Source organism: Pseudorasbora parva, chromosome 18 (genome assembly GCF_024679245.1).
Source record: "Pseudorasbora parva isolate DD20220531a chromosome 18, ASM2467924v1, whole genome shotgun sequence".
NCBI lineage: Eukaryota > Metazoa > Chordata > Actinopteri > Cypriniformes > Gobionidae > Pseudorasbora > Pseudorasbora parva.
Window position 1 is genome coordinate 23,944,030 of NC_090189.1, and position 16,422 is coordinate 23,960,451.

Sequence of the window (16,422 nt, forward strand, 5' to 3'; positions counted from 1 at the left end):
TTTAGGAAGAGCAGCTGACTCATTTGCATTCTGTCCGTCTCACTGAAACAAGCCACGGGAGAGAGTCAAACGAAAGCACGAAGAAGGCTGTCTACCCACCTTTGGTCACCCACAGCAACGGAAATCTTTTTTTATTGCGGTCACATACAGTACAGTCACATGTGACTCATAGGATTGAAATGAGAAACCTTCAGACAGAGATGAATAAAGTGATTATGATGATGCTTTTGTTCAGGGTGAAGGTTGAATATGTGCCACAATCCCTGAGAAGATGTCTGCCTCGAGTAGTTTTAACCCTCTAAGGCCAGTCATAAAATATGTTTACTGAACATGTATACAAAAATATATCAAATAAAATAAATGTTTGCATATGTGGTAGGCCTATATCATATTTGCAGCATTGGGTAATATCTGATTAGGCCTACATGTAAAATCAGACTACAGTTCCTTTAATGATGGGTGTAAATTATTCATAATTCATTGATTCTACATCTTTGTCATATTTTTTCGACTGCTTATATATATTCAGAAGGACTTCCAGGTTTGTGAAACTGCACACAGACCAGCCTCATGTGATTATCACTGAAAACTGAGACCCACTTCAGAAGTGTTTCCTCAACATCACAACATTGCAATTCTAATCAGCTCCTGACGAACACAACTATTATTTGAATAATCACTCACACTGATGAACACATTAAAATGTACGCCATTTCATATTTACATGCAATGCAGGGATTCTATTTTACCTAATATATTTACTTGAAATACCCATTTAGATTTTAAGTTAATAAGTTAGGTCAACCATGATAAATTCATGGTTCTCTAATGTCGGTTAATGGTCACATGACATGCAAGTAAACATAATTATTTTTAGTAAATGTTTTATTTTGATTTTAGTAAAAATATTTATTTACATTTTTTAAAAAGAAAGAAAAAGATGTAATTACTTCATAGCTTTTTATTAAACTTACCAACCCCCCTGCAGTTCCTTCAGGAACCCCCGTCTGTATTGTATTTGCAGTAATAACCTCATTTGCTTACACTAAGACACACTTGCACTACACAAACAAAAATATTTCCTATTTCCTATATTTTTTGTTCTTAAAGTGAATTACTAGGGTTTACATGTTGTAAGGCAATAAATACGAAAGTAATTAATGGGGATATAGCGCCCCTGTGTGTGCAATCGTATTAATCATAGCAACAAATCGAATAAAAGTCCCGTTTCACCACCCAAGTATTTTCTTGGAGTTACCCATAATATTGCCGCGTCTTGTTTTTTCTAATATTAAATGTCTTTGTTATTAAGTTAAATATTTCATGCATTAAAAATACGTATAGTTTTCTTTTATATTCAGTCTTAAATACTAAATACTCTGACGTACTGAAATTTGTAGAGCTAAAGCTAAGGAAGCCACGCACGCTCGCTGACGTCACTTCCTTATGACGGACTCATTCTGAGATTCTGGACGGACGAGTGTATTATTCTTATTACAGGTAATTGCCTTTTAATTCATCAATTAAGCATTCAAATGACTGCAAAAGAAAATTACCCCTTGCGTCTCTCTTTATAGGCGACTAAATCTACAAAATACGATACGGTATTCGATTTTTTTTTTATGAACAGGGTTCAGCAGAAAACCGTAGCTGTCATCCATTTAACTTCCTCTAAAATAAATCCAGCATGCTACAAAAACTGTATTAGCCGAAGTCTTTTGCTAGTTAAAATACACCATATAGATTTAGACTTTAAGCCGTTTAGAGTCATGCTGCTGCTGCTAACACAACTAACGTTAATTACTGCAAATAATAACGTGCACATTTTGGGTAGAAGGCTGCGCATGAGCACAAACGAACACTCGCGGTATATTGTAGCGTTCAAAGATTAATTTCTGTCATTTGTATGTTCTGTTGTCTTATTTTCCTATAGACATGAAGCTGAATCTTTTATTAGCTGTCACTCTGATGTCCATCCCCATGGCACTTGTGCAGGGGGCTGAGAAGAAAAAACTGCAGATCGGAATCAAGAAAAGAGTGGACAACTGTCCTATCAAGTCTCGAAAGGGTGACGTGTTGAACATGCACTACTCTGTAAGTGTCAGACCTCTCTGACCCAAATATTATTAATGCCCCGAAATGTCTTATTAAACTGTTTTTGTTTTTTCTGCAGGGGAAACTGGAGGATGGGACAGAATTTGACAGCAGTATACCGAGGAACCAGCCCTTTACCTTCACTCTTGGCACAGGACAGGTCATAAAGGGCTGGGATCAGGGTTTGTTAGGGTGAGTGAGCAGCAGTAGTTCTGTTTTACTAGATCATCTGAGATCATTTCTCAGTCAGAATTAGGGTTTGACGAGGGGAACTTAGAGACCGTCTAATTAGCAGATTAGATTTAAGAGGCAGTGTCAATTGTGTTCAATATATTAGCATGTGTTGATGCTGTGGCCTAGTGCTCTGCAAATGAGCATCCTATTTCCTTTCTCACCGTGATTATCCTACCTGTCTTGTTTTATAAAAAGCCCATTTAGCAAGTTTTTCCTTCTCCTTCCACTTAGGATGTGTGAGGGTGAGAAGAGGAAGCTGGTTATTCCCTCTGAGCTTGGTGAGTATATTATGGAAAAGTAATGTGTTATGATATTCAGTCTATATCTTAATCATCTATGAACTTTTTATAAACTACAGGCTATGGCGACAGAGGAGCACCACCTAAAATTCCAGGTAAGATGATGCACAGTCCAATCCAACATTTAGTCTCACATCAAGCACATTCACCATATATATATATATTTTTTTACAATAGCTCTTTTTGTTAGGGGTCCATAGCACCTACTTACAGTAGCGATTAAAAGTATATGCTGCTGTGAAAAATGAGATACTGACAAAAATATTATCTTTGAAATTTGTGTTTGACAATGGTGTGCCGTGGAGTCAAAAAGGACCCCTGTATGTATCACATTCTGTCTCACGTTTCAAATCTGTTTTCCCACTAGGTGGTGCCACACTCATCTTTGAAGTAGAGCTGTTGAGCATTGAGAGAAGATCTGATTTATAGTGTCAGATACAGTATGTGGGCCTGTCAGTCTGAAGCATTTAAAATCATTGTGTTTGCAATGCTGCTGTACTAGATATACCTGCATAGCAATTTCAGGTGTTAAAGACCCGTTTCTGTTATTAAAGTGGTTACAGAAACAGAATGAGCTCAGTAATCACACTTAAAAAAAAATTGTGAGATGTTTACCTTCCTAGAAAAAGATAGACACAGACATGTATGTAGCACCATTCTTTATTTGAGAGCCTTACTACATGTATTTGGTTGTGAGAGTGCACACAGTACAGTTTTTGCCATTCCAACCAGTTCTGATCAGTTTCTTAAATCTTGTTCATTTGAAATTGAATAAACCTTTTATTTACAAAAGATATGCGGGCTTTGAGCTTGATTTAGCATTGACCTTGGCCTACACCACCAAAGCATCTTCATTCATATCCTTCATCATAATTTGGCATACTCTTTTTATTTTGTGTAAAATTATTAAAAATATTAGATGTAACAAATTGGCAAATTCACTCCCAGTATTGCTACTCTTCATCCTGAAAGAACTTCAAACTAGCTTAATTTTCCTCGGTCAAATAATTTTTTTTTAAAAACAGCAATACTAAGCACAGACCTGTCATGTTTTTGTTTTTTATTTCCTAGAAATGGTAGATTAAAAATGGCTTACAAAACACAAGTTCACAATTCTCATCCCCCTCCCTCTTCCCAGCTTACATCAACACACCCTAAAATCTGAAACCCCATACTGTATCTAAAACTAATATTTTCTGGCCTGCAAAAAATCGTTTCGCCCTTACGAAAGACAGCAGATGTGAGAGACTGACAAAAAAGGGGGGTAAAAAGAAATCGGCTTTGTTCTAACTTCCTACTTGATTACAGACAAATGAAGCCAATTCACGAGGCTGAAAAAAGTGTATTAGTGAACAGTGTAACCGTAACATCAACCATTCGGTTCCTTTCCCTAAATCACCACAGGGTTTTTAAGCTAAAGGGACACTACCACACTCTCTACATGTAAGATATGCTGAAACAGTACTAAGACGAAGTAAAAACAGTTGGTCAACCTGCAGCTGAGGTTGGCTTGGCTGGATTCGTATCATTGATCTCCATTTGACAGACGCTGTGGTTTAGTGGTTTGGTCTGCATGCCTGCATCTCTCCTCTGGGTTTGGAGTGACAGGTTGGATTTGTGGTGGTGGGAGAAGCTGTGATGACATCATGGCGTCAGCTCCCCTTTCTTCTGCGGGGTGCTGAGTTTCTGCATCCCTCGAACCTTCTCCAGCAGCGCTGCCACAAAGTCCTGCAGGGGGCCAGAATGACAATGATCTTTCCGGAGACTTATATAATAACATGACTGCCTTTTCATAAATCCATAATGGCACTTACATCATTAGGCTTGTAACAGTCGACCAGCAGCATCTAAAAAACAAATGGAAAGAGAATGAATGCCTTTTGGACTAATCTGTTGTTTTTCCAACTGTGTACCAATGAAATCAGAAAGCTGACACAAAATGCGGAAATAAATCTCCTGCTGAAAAATTCTGTCTTCAAAAAGAGCTTGTGACAGGAAGGATTACTGTCAAACCACCTGCAGATGAGGCACACTAGAGCGCAATTCAGCTCAGAAGGGTGGAAATCTAGAGTAATGTTCTTGGGGAGATATCTTATGAACCAAATCTAGTAAATGTAATAGAGATCTGATTAGACCTTCACTCGAATGGCTCTCTCAACATCGTTGGGCAGATCCAGAAGCTCATCCACATCTATTTCCAGTTCAGGCACCTCATCTTCCTGCAAAATACAGAACCACTAATGAGAGATGTTAATAGGGGCTCCTGTGAAAGAAAAAAAGAGTGATTTTGAATAATTCACAAGCCACAGAAAGAGGGCCAATCATGAACTAGACCAGTATGGTTAAAAATAAAAATAAAGACCCTTTGAAGTATATTGATGCATTTGTGTAAGAAAAATATCCATATTTAAAACTTTGCAAGCTGCAATCTCCAACTTCTGCTAACTGCCGTTGTGCGTTCACGGCCATTATAAAGTTTGGGTGATTGTATTCATCTGAAAGAAGAAAGTCATAAACACCTAGGATGACTTGAGTGTGAGTAAATCATGGGCTAATGTTTTTTTTTATTTTTGGGTGAACTGTCCCTTTAAAGGGACAACTTTATACTTCATTTACCCCAAAGCAGTGCGAATTAGAAGCTTAGGGTAAAAATGTGAACCCTTAAATGGATAGTTCAGTGAAAAATCTAAATTCCAGAGGTGGACAGAAGTGAAGTATTTTTACTGTACTTTTTAAAGTATATGTACTTTACCAGTGTTCTTCTTCAGAAAATTTTTACTTCACAACATTCCAAAACATAATATTCTACTTTTTACTGCATGATTTCATACTGAATGTCATTTATACTTATCTACGTAAAAAAATGTGTATTGTATACTTTTACTCAAGTAAAAGTAATTCAAAGTTTTCTAGAGTACAAGTAAGAAAGTAAATGAAACTAAAAATAAAAACTAAATGTTTTAATGTAATTAAGTATTAATGGTAAGAAAACAACTTTTAATGTAGTGCAGTAAAAAAATATGAAATTATATGTTATGCTTTGGAATGTACAGAAGTAAAAGTTACTCCACTACTAAAAGTTAAAATACTCCACTACTGTCCGCCGTCACCATTTTCTTTAACTAAAAGCCCCCATCTCACCAAGGATGATAATGATAAAGATATAGTTCTACAAATGGTTCTAAATATAAAAGATTAGCCGCTTCAGTAGAATCACTTTCAGAACATTTTTTCTAGCTGACAAACGATAAAACTTTGACAGCCAATCAGAATCCATTCTGCTTTAACAAGCTCAATCATTTAAAGGTCCCATGGCATAAAATGTTCATTTTATGAGGTTTTTCAGCATTAATGTTATTTCAACATAATATGTTCCCCTAGCCTGAATATTGTCCCAAAGTGGCTATATCAGTACAGGGAGAAAAAAAAAGCATTTTATTTCTAAATTATGAATTTTTTTGACGTAAAAAAAAACATACTAACAATATAAGTACACCTCAGGAAACATTATAAAATAATAATAAAAAATCCATGCCATGGGACCTTTAAAGCAACAGATGACCGCAGCGCAGTAACAATAAACAGGACGAACGTGCATTGGTAATATAACTATTTTCTTTGTTGTTGTTCTGGTTGTGAAAGAGCCTTTAAGAATAATGATAATTACTTTCTGGTTATTCATCATTTACTAACCAAACTATTTTTGTTCCAATTGACTTCCACTGTAGTTTTTGTCCATATAATGGAAGTCGATGGGATATCAAACTGGTAACCAACATCCTTCAAAATATATTCCACAGAAGAAACAAAGTCCAGGTTTTGGAACAAAGGGTGATTAAACAATGAAATTTAAAATTATTTTTGGTGGATGTTCTTTTTGAGATACTATTATGAGTCTTTTAGTGGTAGTAGATAAGATTCAAAATTGTCCTTTTAAAGGAAACCCCCATGACAAGCACTTTATTCTAACTATAGAAACCAAGCCATCTCTGGCCTTTGTGCATGACATCCTCTCTCCACAACAGGATGGGTTGATCCTCATGTCCATGCTTATTGTGTGTTTGTGACAAAAACAATCTCCATTCACTTCCTGTTGGCTTACAAAGACAACATTTTGTCTCCTTTACATACAATGCTGTCTGATAGCTTCCTAGATTGAGACACTAAGTGAATGGAAGCACAACCACAGCACTGTTTTTTATATATTTTTATCTTATTACAGTTAGTTTGCAGTCACACTCCGATTCATCAGAGATTCACTCTCATTTAGCTGTTTCCTGCAGTGCTATTATGCTCCATTAGTGATTTTATGTAGCTGTGGAAGACAGGGAAGGAAAGCTGCAGTGGGCAAAATTGTCAGTTTTTCTTCATGTGTATGTGCTGTTGAAGTCATTGAGAAATCAGGTCTGTTATGAAACCCTTTACACTGACCCATATTGTAAATTTGCTCTAGCACACTACAACTGACCTATTCGTAAAGTAAAACACTTCCTCTTGCATCTATTACTTAGTCACAGTGATAAGCTGAAGGTCATACCCTTTATTTTACATTTACAGACTAGTAAAGCACTTCATGAAACAGTAATGGGACTGGGAGGTGCATAGCATTGGCTCTTTAGAAAACTTAATTCTGATTGGTCAATCATGGTATTCTTTGTCTAAATTAGGCCTAAACAATGAGAATTGCTCAAGCCTATTGACACCTTTGTACCTGCTCCTACAAAAGAGTGCATACTGGCTCCTCTTCCAACATTCAGTGGGTTTATGAATTTATAGCTGTCATAGAGTGGCAAAATATAACTATACAATTTTCATATTTAATTACAAAAACGATTACAATTAAAAAAATATTAGATCTAATTATATGTAATATAATTCCCTCACTTTCATTTGTATAACGACCGTAAACCATATAACTGTCCCAGGCAACCGATTTCCTACATTAATAATAAGTTAAATTAATATTTTGGGGTCAGTACGTTTTTGTTGTTGAAAGAAATTAAAACATTTTATTCAGCAGGGATACATTAAATTAGAGTAAAGTCATTCATAATGTTACTAAAAATGTATATTTTAAGAATAAATGTTTCTTCAGCACCAAATCAGCATATTAGAATGATTTCTGAAGGATCATGTGACACTCAAGACTGGAATGATGCTGGAAAAATTCAGCTTTGCCATCACATGAATAAACTGCATTTTAAAATATATTGAAATATAAAAAAGGTTATTTTAAATTGCAGTAATATTTCACAATATTACCGTTTTTATTTTCTTTAAATTAATGCAGCCTTAGTGAGCAGAAGAGACATTACATTATATTACAAAAACATTACAAAATCCCACTGACCCCAAACTTTTGAACAATAGTGTAAAAAAATACTTTATCTATGTTTATTTATTAACTCTGTAGCCAAGAGCCCCCGGTTTGTTTTTGTGATAAAGATCAGTATAATATCCAATGCACAGTATTTATGTTACTGCTCTACTGTACAATTACATTTAAATTATGTGAGCTCAGAGAAAAACTGTAAAACACAGCCATTTTATTCACAAAATGTTCTCAGTGGTGTGTGGACATGATTTTACAGCCACAGACCTATCATCAAACAAAAACACTTTAAACAAAAATACATTTGAGCTTTGTCCGTGCCAAAATAGAAAACCATTATGTAATTTGTCACTGTGCATCTTTATCCACTTAGGTACATTTGTCTTTATTTTTTGCTCAGGGCTGTTGTGATTTAAGATGTGCATTTTAAACATCAACCTAATTGGACCAAACATTGCTGAGACGAGCAATATAATGGACGAGTTCTCCTGTCACACCATATTAATATGAATAACCTGTGGGATTCAGATGACATTTCATAAGTTTAAATATGTGTGCTTCTATTATCTTCTTCCTTATTACATTATATATTTCTAACTTGTAGAGCTGTATTATGACATTAGAAATCATTTGTCAGTGGAAACTTATCACATGTAAGCTGGCTCTCAAACAAATCCAAAAAGATTCGGGCTATTCTGTAGAGTCAATGAGACAAAGCGAAATGTGGGATGAGGCCTACCGCTGGGCTGAAAAGAGCATTCAGAAAAATCTCATTTCAAGAGCTGCCTAGTTTTACACCACGTATAATCTAGGTCAGTTATATTAGCCCTGGAGGTTAAGTCAAGCTCAAAGTGAAGCATGCTTTGCATGTCTGAACAGATGACATCATTACAATGGCTAGAAGGGTGATCCCAAACATCCCAGGGGGGCTGAAAGAAAGACCCATCCTAGCCAGTGTCACCTATTATATTGACGTGCAATAGACATAACAATCCTAATCAGCGATATCTGGGTTTTGTGCATCTGTAAACATAAATATATTGGGATTGGAATCCATGTCTTTGTTAATGCAGCTGGAGCTCCATCCTCATAGAGCCGTCACATTAACATATGGCATGCCCACTGTTCGATGAAATACGAATGGATGCATTATGCATAAAGGAATCATTAGGTGCTCAAATCTTTTTTTTCTTCCTCGCAGCACCTGTCCAAGAGGCTCACCTTTGTTTTATAGCTTTGTCTGTAGTTCTGTCATGCCACGCCCTTCCATGTGTAAATGCATAACCATAAAATCAACATCGATTAAAAATAAAGACAACATAAAAAATGTCATGCTGCTCTTAATAATCTATACATTTATTAAAGCAAGCCAACTATAGCACAAATGGACATGACAAATGGAACGGGAGGAATGCCGGTTCGAGAGTAGGCTACTGTAAAGAAAGAGCTGTCATTCCTTGCAACAAAGGATTGCACGCTATCAATGACAGTGGAATTTTTTTTTGTCCTACCTCGCAATCGTACAGATTCATTAACTGGCTAACTATCCACTCCTCCAAATTCAGCCGCCTCCTCAATTCTTTTCTGTCATATTTTACGGTCACTCGTCCTTGCTTCTGTGGCACTTCTTCTTCGGTACCGGGAGGTGTTTGAAAATAGACCCGGGGCTGAGGTGTCGTTTCCGGACTCGTTACCGCTGCCATTGTCCCTAATAGATTAAAAAAGGTGAGGTGAATTTAATGCTTCAATCAATTAGAGCATCAGTTCAATAGACAGAGCCGGTCATGTGCACATCCATTGCATGTTGCAAAAAAAGTGCCCCTTTTCTTAAATGGAACAGACCTTTTGGATTGCAAGCAGTCTGCAACGCTAGATGGGGATCAGGCAAAGGAGCTAGAAAACGAAAGTCAAATTCATTAGACTAATTGTGTGGCCGCGGTTTATCAAAGTCCATCTTCCCCAAATCGGTCCATCAATTGTCACAGAACCGCTTGTGGGCGCCTCCAAGTGTCCGCGCTGAAATACCAGCCGTTTGAGTCGGATCTTTTCAATGAATCAATTAGGCTAGTTCACTAAATGTCTAAAGTCAAAGTTGTGCTTTCCAAATAGCAATTATGACTCGACAATAAGACAGACATTAAAAACGTAGACGTTTTTAACCTAGAGACGCAATACAATATATGCACCTTAGAATAGGCACTTAATTAAATAGCATATGCGCCAGACTGTCCTGATGAGTTTTGAACTGCTAATTTGAACCGAACTGTTAGAACCGATTCACGAAAGAGTCGGACCTCCCATCACTATAAAATACCACCACGCAATATTTCCTTTTGGTCTTTATGCAGGCTGTGCCTATAGTGTTATAATATGGCTAAATTGTTTAATAGTAAATATCAGTTAGTCACGTATAATAAAATTTTAGGCACCAATAGCATACTGAAATTGTATGCCTCACCCCTCTTTTCAGTATTTGGACCATTCCAAACCAAATCTCCCTCTCTCTCTCTCTCTCTCTCTCTCTCTCTCTCTCTCTCTCTCTCTCTCTCTCTCTCTCTCTCTCTCTCACACACACACACACACACACACACACACACACACACACACACACACACACACACACACATTGTGCATCATGGTTATGCCAAGTGACCCTCCGTCTGTCTTCTCATTTTATCGTAAAATCCAACATTATGTAATATATTCAACCCTAATTGGTTCATTCACTCCAGTAAATCGCCATCATTTTTGCATCCGCTGAATTTGAATGGGTCCACTGCTCTCAAGCTATTTTATTGTCCATTTAGAATTTAATTGTATTATTATTTTATTGGGTTATTAATTATTCTTATTGGAATGAATGCCTACACATTCCTGCATTCCTGTATGATCCACAATACTTATAAATATTAGGCCTATAAGGATGCTGTGATATATTTTCATAATTATGTTGTAACATCCATTATTTTTAACAATATCATTTCTACAAGATTTTTTTTTTAGTTTCAACTCAATGTTCTGGTATTTCAGAGGATTGAAAATGTACAAATTTGAACAAAACACAAATAGGCCTACATATACAGTAATGTACTTACAATGAGAGATGCGGAAGAATTAAAAGCATAAAAGTGCATCACATATTTTTGGTAAAGCACTTTAATCTTTAAAAAAATTCTAGCTGTTATGTTGTTTAAATCCTTAATTTTGTAAGTCCAGTGCTTTTTGAATAATGATTCTTTGTCATTACGACCCTTTATCCATTCCTGCTATATGAAAGTATGCAGGTTTACTTAAGGATTTGCCATTCATATTTGTACAATATTTTTTTAGTTAGAATACTAGATTAAAAAAAATTAGTGCATCACAAATCATATAATTAAAAAGTACGCCAAGGTGGCAGAACGCTATGGCCTAATTTTGGAAGTGTGCATTCTTGCATTCTTTTTCATTTATTATGTTGGAGGAATTTGTGTTGGTTCTCTTTTCAAGATTTTTTTTTATTTTTATTTTTAATTAGCAACACATTATGGGCTTGTGTTGTTTTAAAGGGGTCATGAATTGAGAAATCAACTTTTCATTCAGCCTTTGATGTATAAAAGTTAATCGTGATATAAGAATCATGATATTTGAAGCGGAAAACTTCCTTATTAGTCAAAGAAAAGCTTTTATTGACAGCAGGCCCAGCAAATGCTCAATCTCAGAATGTGCCAACCTGTGACATCAGAATGTGGCGAAAGGCCACCTCAACAGAAGAAGAAGTGCCTGATTCTGTAGCCCCGCCCAATGACTCGGAAATGTAACATAAATAATATGGGCCAACTTTGAGATAAACGGATCACGCTACCGAGCAATAAACATGCCAAAGATAGCAAGATATTGCGCTGTGCGGAAACAATCATGGTTGAACTTTATTTTGAATGAATATTCACCTCATGGGGAAGACATTGCGCGTTTGTTCCTTAATTTCACCACAAATTTGTTTGTAAACAAGAGGCTGGATTTGCAGACAGGAGGAGATTACACTAATTTGACAGTATTGCATTACAGACAGTTTATCTATTGATTATGTGTACATCTGACTGAACCGTCTTGCACCAACAACAATGCTATGCTCAAAATTGCTTAAATTATCTTTCTTTCCCATTCTGACATTCAGTTTGGAGTTCAGGAGATTGTCTTGACCAGGATCACACAATGCATTGAAGCAACTGCCATGTGATTGGTTGATTAGATAATGCATTATTGAGAAATTTGAACAGGCGTTCCTAATAAGGTGAGTGTATATATATTTCAGTTTTCAGCATTCCTCCTTCACTCCTTCATTTGCATATCCTTTATCTGTAACATTTTATTGTTGTGTTAGCTACACTGTAAACAAATATATTGTTGGTTTAACTTAAAAAAGTAAGTTACCTGGTTGCCTTAAAATTAAAAAATTGAAATAATTTTTTTTAGTTATACAACACAGGGGATTGGTTTATATAGAAACTCAAAATATTATGTTATCTGAACTACAATAATTAGTAGATTTGACAAATTATAAAATGCTGTGATAACAAATCATGAAAATTATTATTTGCAGTGTAACACCATCGTTGTAATGTGTGTTAGTTTATCAAAATCATCTAGGCTTTATGCTGAACGTCACATGAACAAACAGGAAAACAAGGCTCATTGCATCCGCTTTTCGGGGGAAAGGGCAGTCACTCCATATTTTACATAAGTTTGTTGAGCATAACTCCCATTGCAGATATTGATATTCATATAAGCGTATAACTTCGGTTGCAGGCGCAGTCTACTTTGATCGTTTCATTATGGCAGGCGGCTTGCACATAGCAGCCCACAGAAACAGCCACTATAATGAGCCATCTACACATCACAAGTTTTGGTCTTATTGCCTTCCATACTGGTGTGTGGTATACAGCTCTGGAAAAAATTAAGAGACCACTTAACATTGAGAAATCAACTAAAAATTCAGAGCTGTATAAAGTATGCCTATGTTATCAAGATGGCATTTGTTGACATTAGACTATAAATTGTATACATTGTACACTATAGGCTCTTGTTTAAAAAATTGGTGATCAGTAATTTTTTTGTTAAAAGTATCTTATGCTCACTAAGGCTACATTTATTTGATTTAACAGTATTGTGAAATATTAGTACATACAATATGAATAACTGTTTTCTCTTTTAATATAATTTAAAATGTGGCCTACTACATGTGCTGGTAAATATTCAGCATCATTACTCAGTGTAACGTGACATGAATGATCTTTCAGAAATCGTTCTGATATGCTCTGATTTAGAGAATTCCTTATTATGTTATCAGTGCTAAAAACAGTTGTGCTGCTAAGTATGTGGAAACGTATTTTCAGGACTCGCTGATGAGATACAGAAAGTTGAAAAGAATAGCATCTACTTGAAATAGAAAGTTTACCATATTGAATAGAATTTGACATTGTCACATTGTCTTTAGAGTCACTTTTGATAAATTGAATGCATCCTTGCTGAATAAAAGTAGGCTTAAATAATAGTAATAATATTCTTAAATAATAAATAGGCCAAATAAAAAGCAAAATAATCAAAAGAGCCCCTCTCATTCAAATATCAATGAAAATATTTGTGGTCAATAAAACAAAACAAATTTGACTTATAATAAAATGACAATGTGTACAGTAGTAACGAACGGATCAAAATTCAGAAAATCAGTCAGTCTGAATCCAGCACTTTTAGACGGTATCCCTTCTGCCTTTCATTGCAACGACACTTGAGCGAGTTGCGTTCAATCAACTCTCTGTGTTTCTTGAACAGAACAACCTCCTGGACAACAACCAATCCGGCTTCACACACACACTGTATTCTCTTCTGAGACTGCCTTGCTCTCGGTTACTGAGGCACTGAGACTGGCAAAAGCAGCTTCCAAATCCTCAGTGCTTATCCTGCTGGATCTGTCTGCTGCTTTTGACACAGTTAACCACGATCAACTCTTAAGATGGACACCTCAGGAACTGCTCTCCAGTGGTTTAAAGTCTTAACTCTCAGGTAGGTCATGGTGAGGTGAAGTGTCTAAGTCACCTAGATACTGGAGTTCCCCAGGGCTTAGTGCTTGGACCACTTCTCTTCTCCATCTACATGTCATCATTAGGTTCTGTCATTCAGAAACACGGCTTCTCCTATCACTGCTATGCTGATGACACTCAACTCTACTTCTCATTTCAACCAGATGATCCTCCAGTTGGTGTTCGTATAGCTGTCTGCCTGACAGACATTTCTGGATGGATGAAGGAGGATCGCCATCAACTCAATCTTGCAAAGATATAACTACTTGTGGTCTCAACCAACCCAGCACTTCATAAAAAATTCTCCATTCAGCTATAGGTTCATCAACCAACTCCATCCAGGACAGCCAGGAACCTTGAAGTTGTGATTGATGACCAGGTAAACTTAACTGACCACATTACTGCAACAGCCTGCAGATTTAACTGCCTTATACAACATTAGGAAGTTTAGACCCTTCCTATCAGAACAAGCCACACAACTCCTGGTCCAAGCTTTTGTTCTCTCCAGACTGGACTATTGTAATGCTCTTCTAGCTGGCCTTACAGCATGCACTGTCAAACCCTTGCAGCTGATCCAGAATGTAGAGGCGAGAGTGGTCTTTAATGAGCCGAAGAGAGCTCATGTTACACCTCTCTTCATCAGACTGCACTGGTTGCCAATGGCTGCTCGCATCAAATTCAAGGCACTGGTGCTCGCCTACAAAGCGACCACCGGCTCTGCAGCAATATAGATAAACTTGCTTGTTCCAACTTACACACCTTCCAGAAGCTTGCGTTCTGCAAGTAAACAACGCCTTGTGGATCCATTCCAAAGAGACATGAAATCACTCTCATGGACCTTTTACTGGACCATTCCCACCTAGTGGAATGACTTGCCGATCTCAGTTCGAGCAGCCGTCTGTAGCCATTTTAAAAAAACATCTTAAAGCTATACACTGTTTAACTTTTTTAGTTTATTCTTAGCTTAAAACACAGTTCTTTCAAAAATATATGTCCTCATTAATGTATATTTACTTCTTTCAAGTATTCTCGTAAGTTTATAATATGCCACTGAAAATACATACGGGTGAGGGGTTCGAATGCTGGTCGCCATGTTGCTCCTCCATCTTGAAAGTACATTAGCCAAAGAGAGACTTACCCGTAAATTCAAGCTTCGCCTTTCGTGTTTTAACACTCGATGGCACCGTGTCGAATGTGAAGAGGGGGATTGCCATGTTAATCTTGGACAAAATCGGCCACCGCAGGAGTTAAACCGAACACAGAATTGAGAGGAACAGAAACTAATATTCACTGGATGGTCATATACCTTTACACCGCTAGATGGGGGAAAATATCACACACTGTAGCTTTAAGACACATCTTTTCCAGCTGCACCTGACCAATAGATCTTTCTCACAAAAACCAGTATAGCCTACGTAATCGTTGCGGAACCGGAGTTCCTGTCAAGCGTCAACACATCTGAAAAACATACCCAGGTAAGAGAACCAGAGCGTCGACACAACTTAACATTTAAACTGCCAACAATCATCGTCACAGTTCAAATCCTCCACATTGAGTTTCATTTCCTACCGTAATGTAGCCGCACGTTGATCCACACAGGGTGCTTTAAAAAGTTTTAAAATGGCCAAACGTGTCATAATGCTGCTCAGGTCAAATATAATGTGGATAATATAATGTGGACACACACACACACACACACACACACACACACACACACACACACACACACAAACACACACACACACACACACACACACACACACACACACACACACACACACACACACACACACACACACACACACACACACACACACACACACACACACACACACACACACACACACACACACACACACACACACACACACACACACACACACACACACACACACACACACACACACTGTATTCTTAACATATTGCCCCTTTTTTATTTTATTTGGGCCTCTGCCCCTGAACAAATCTGCATGTCCCTGGTAGTGTACAATTTATATGCAAAAAGAAAAGGGAAAAAAGTGTAACACTAGAGGGCGGCCTGTGATCGCTTTATTTCAGTAAAGGGTGTCAGGCGAAACGCACTGGTGGTGAGAAGAGGACATTATGTAATGCAGATCTTTTGTTTGGAATTGTAGCTGCTTCTTTAAAAAAATAAAAAAAATAATAAAAAAAAATAAAAAACAGAAACGAGACAGCAGTTTGACTTGTGACACAAAAACAATCATGGTGTTCTTCAAAGATGAATGAGACGAACTAGAAAAAGATGTAAGTCATATGCAGATTTAGATTTAGATCTTGAGCAATATGAAACCATAAAATGCATTTTACTACTTCACAGTCAATATCATACAAAATCCACCCAGAATCATTATCCTGGATCCAATTAGAGCCATCTTTCTGTTTA

The 16,422-nt window shown here is 36.9% G+C and overlaps 2 protein-coding genes across 2 annotated transcripts; one reads left to right on the forward strand and one right to left on the reverse strand.

Moving 5' to 3' along the window:
* The first annotated feature begins 1,369 nt into the window (after positions 1–1,369).
* fkbp2 (FKBP prolyl isomerase 2) lies at positions 1,370–3,421 on the forward strand. Its single transcript, XM_067423610.1, has 6 exons — positions 1,370–1,500; positions 1,934–2,094; positions 2,174–2,286; positions 2,560–2,606; positions 2,687–2,722; positions 2,995–3,421. The coding sequence occupies exons 2-6, from the start codon at positions 1,936–1,938 to the stop codon at positions 3,054–3,056; spliced, it is 417 nt and encodes a 138-aa protein (XP_067279711.1). The 5' UTR covers positions 1,370–1,500; positions 1,934–1,935; the 3' UTR covers positions 3,057–3,421.
* On the reverse strand, positions 3,270–9,996 carry ppp1r14ba (protein phosphatase 1, regulatory (inhibitor) subunit 14Ba). The gene is made up of 5 exons (XM_067423611.1): positions 9,802–9,996; positions 9,471–9,667; positions 4,763–4,846; positions 4,442–4,474; positions 3,270–4,355 (listed from the first exon to the last, which is right to left on the reverse strand). The coding sequence occupies exons 2-5, from the start codon at positions 9,660–9,662 to the stop codon at positions 4,272–4,274; spliced, it is 393 nt and encodes a 130-aa protein (XP_067279712.1). The 5' UTR covers positions 9,663–9,667; positions 9,802–9,996; the 3' UTR covers positions 3,270–4,271.
* Between the last annotated feature and the right edge of the window lie 6,426 nt (positions 9,997–16,422).

What these genes read in the sequence shown, in the direction of transcription:
- ppp1r14ba (XM_067423611.1), bottom strand. Translation starts at nt 9,662, where the DNA reads ATGGCAGCGGTAACGAGTCCGGAAACGACACCTCAGCCCCGGGTCTAT. An exon ending in TGAATCTGTACGATTGCGAG is followed by an intron (nt 4,847 to 9,470) that starts GTAGGACAAAAA and finishes TGTATTTTGCAG; the next exon opens with GAAGATGAGGTGCCTGAACT. An exon ending in AGAGAGCCATTCGAGTGAAG is followed by an intron (nt 4,475 to 4,762) that starts GTCTAATCAGAT and finishes TTTGTTTTTTAG; the next exon opens with ATGCTGCTGGTCGACTGTTA.
- fkbp2 (XM_067423610.1), top strand. Translation starts at nt 1,936, where the DNA reads ATGAAGCTGAATCTTTTATTAGCTGTCACTCTGATGTCCATCCCCATG. An exon ending in GGTTATTCCCTCTGAGCTTG is followed by an intron (nt 2,607 to 2,686) that starts GTGAGTATATTA and finishes TATAAACTACAG; the next exon opens with GCTATGGCGACAGAGGAGCA. An exon ending in AGCACCACCTAAAATTCCAG is followed by an intron (nt 2,723 to 2,994) that starts GTAAGATGATGC and finishes TTTTCCCACTAG; the next exon opens with GTGGTGCCACACTCATCTTT.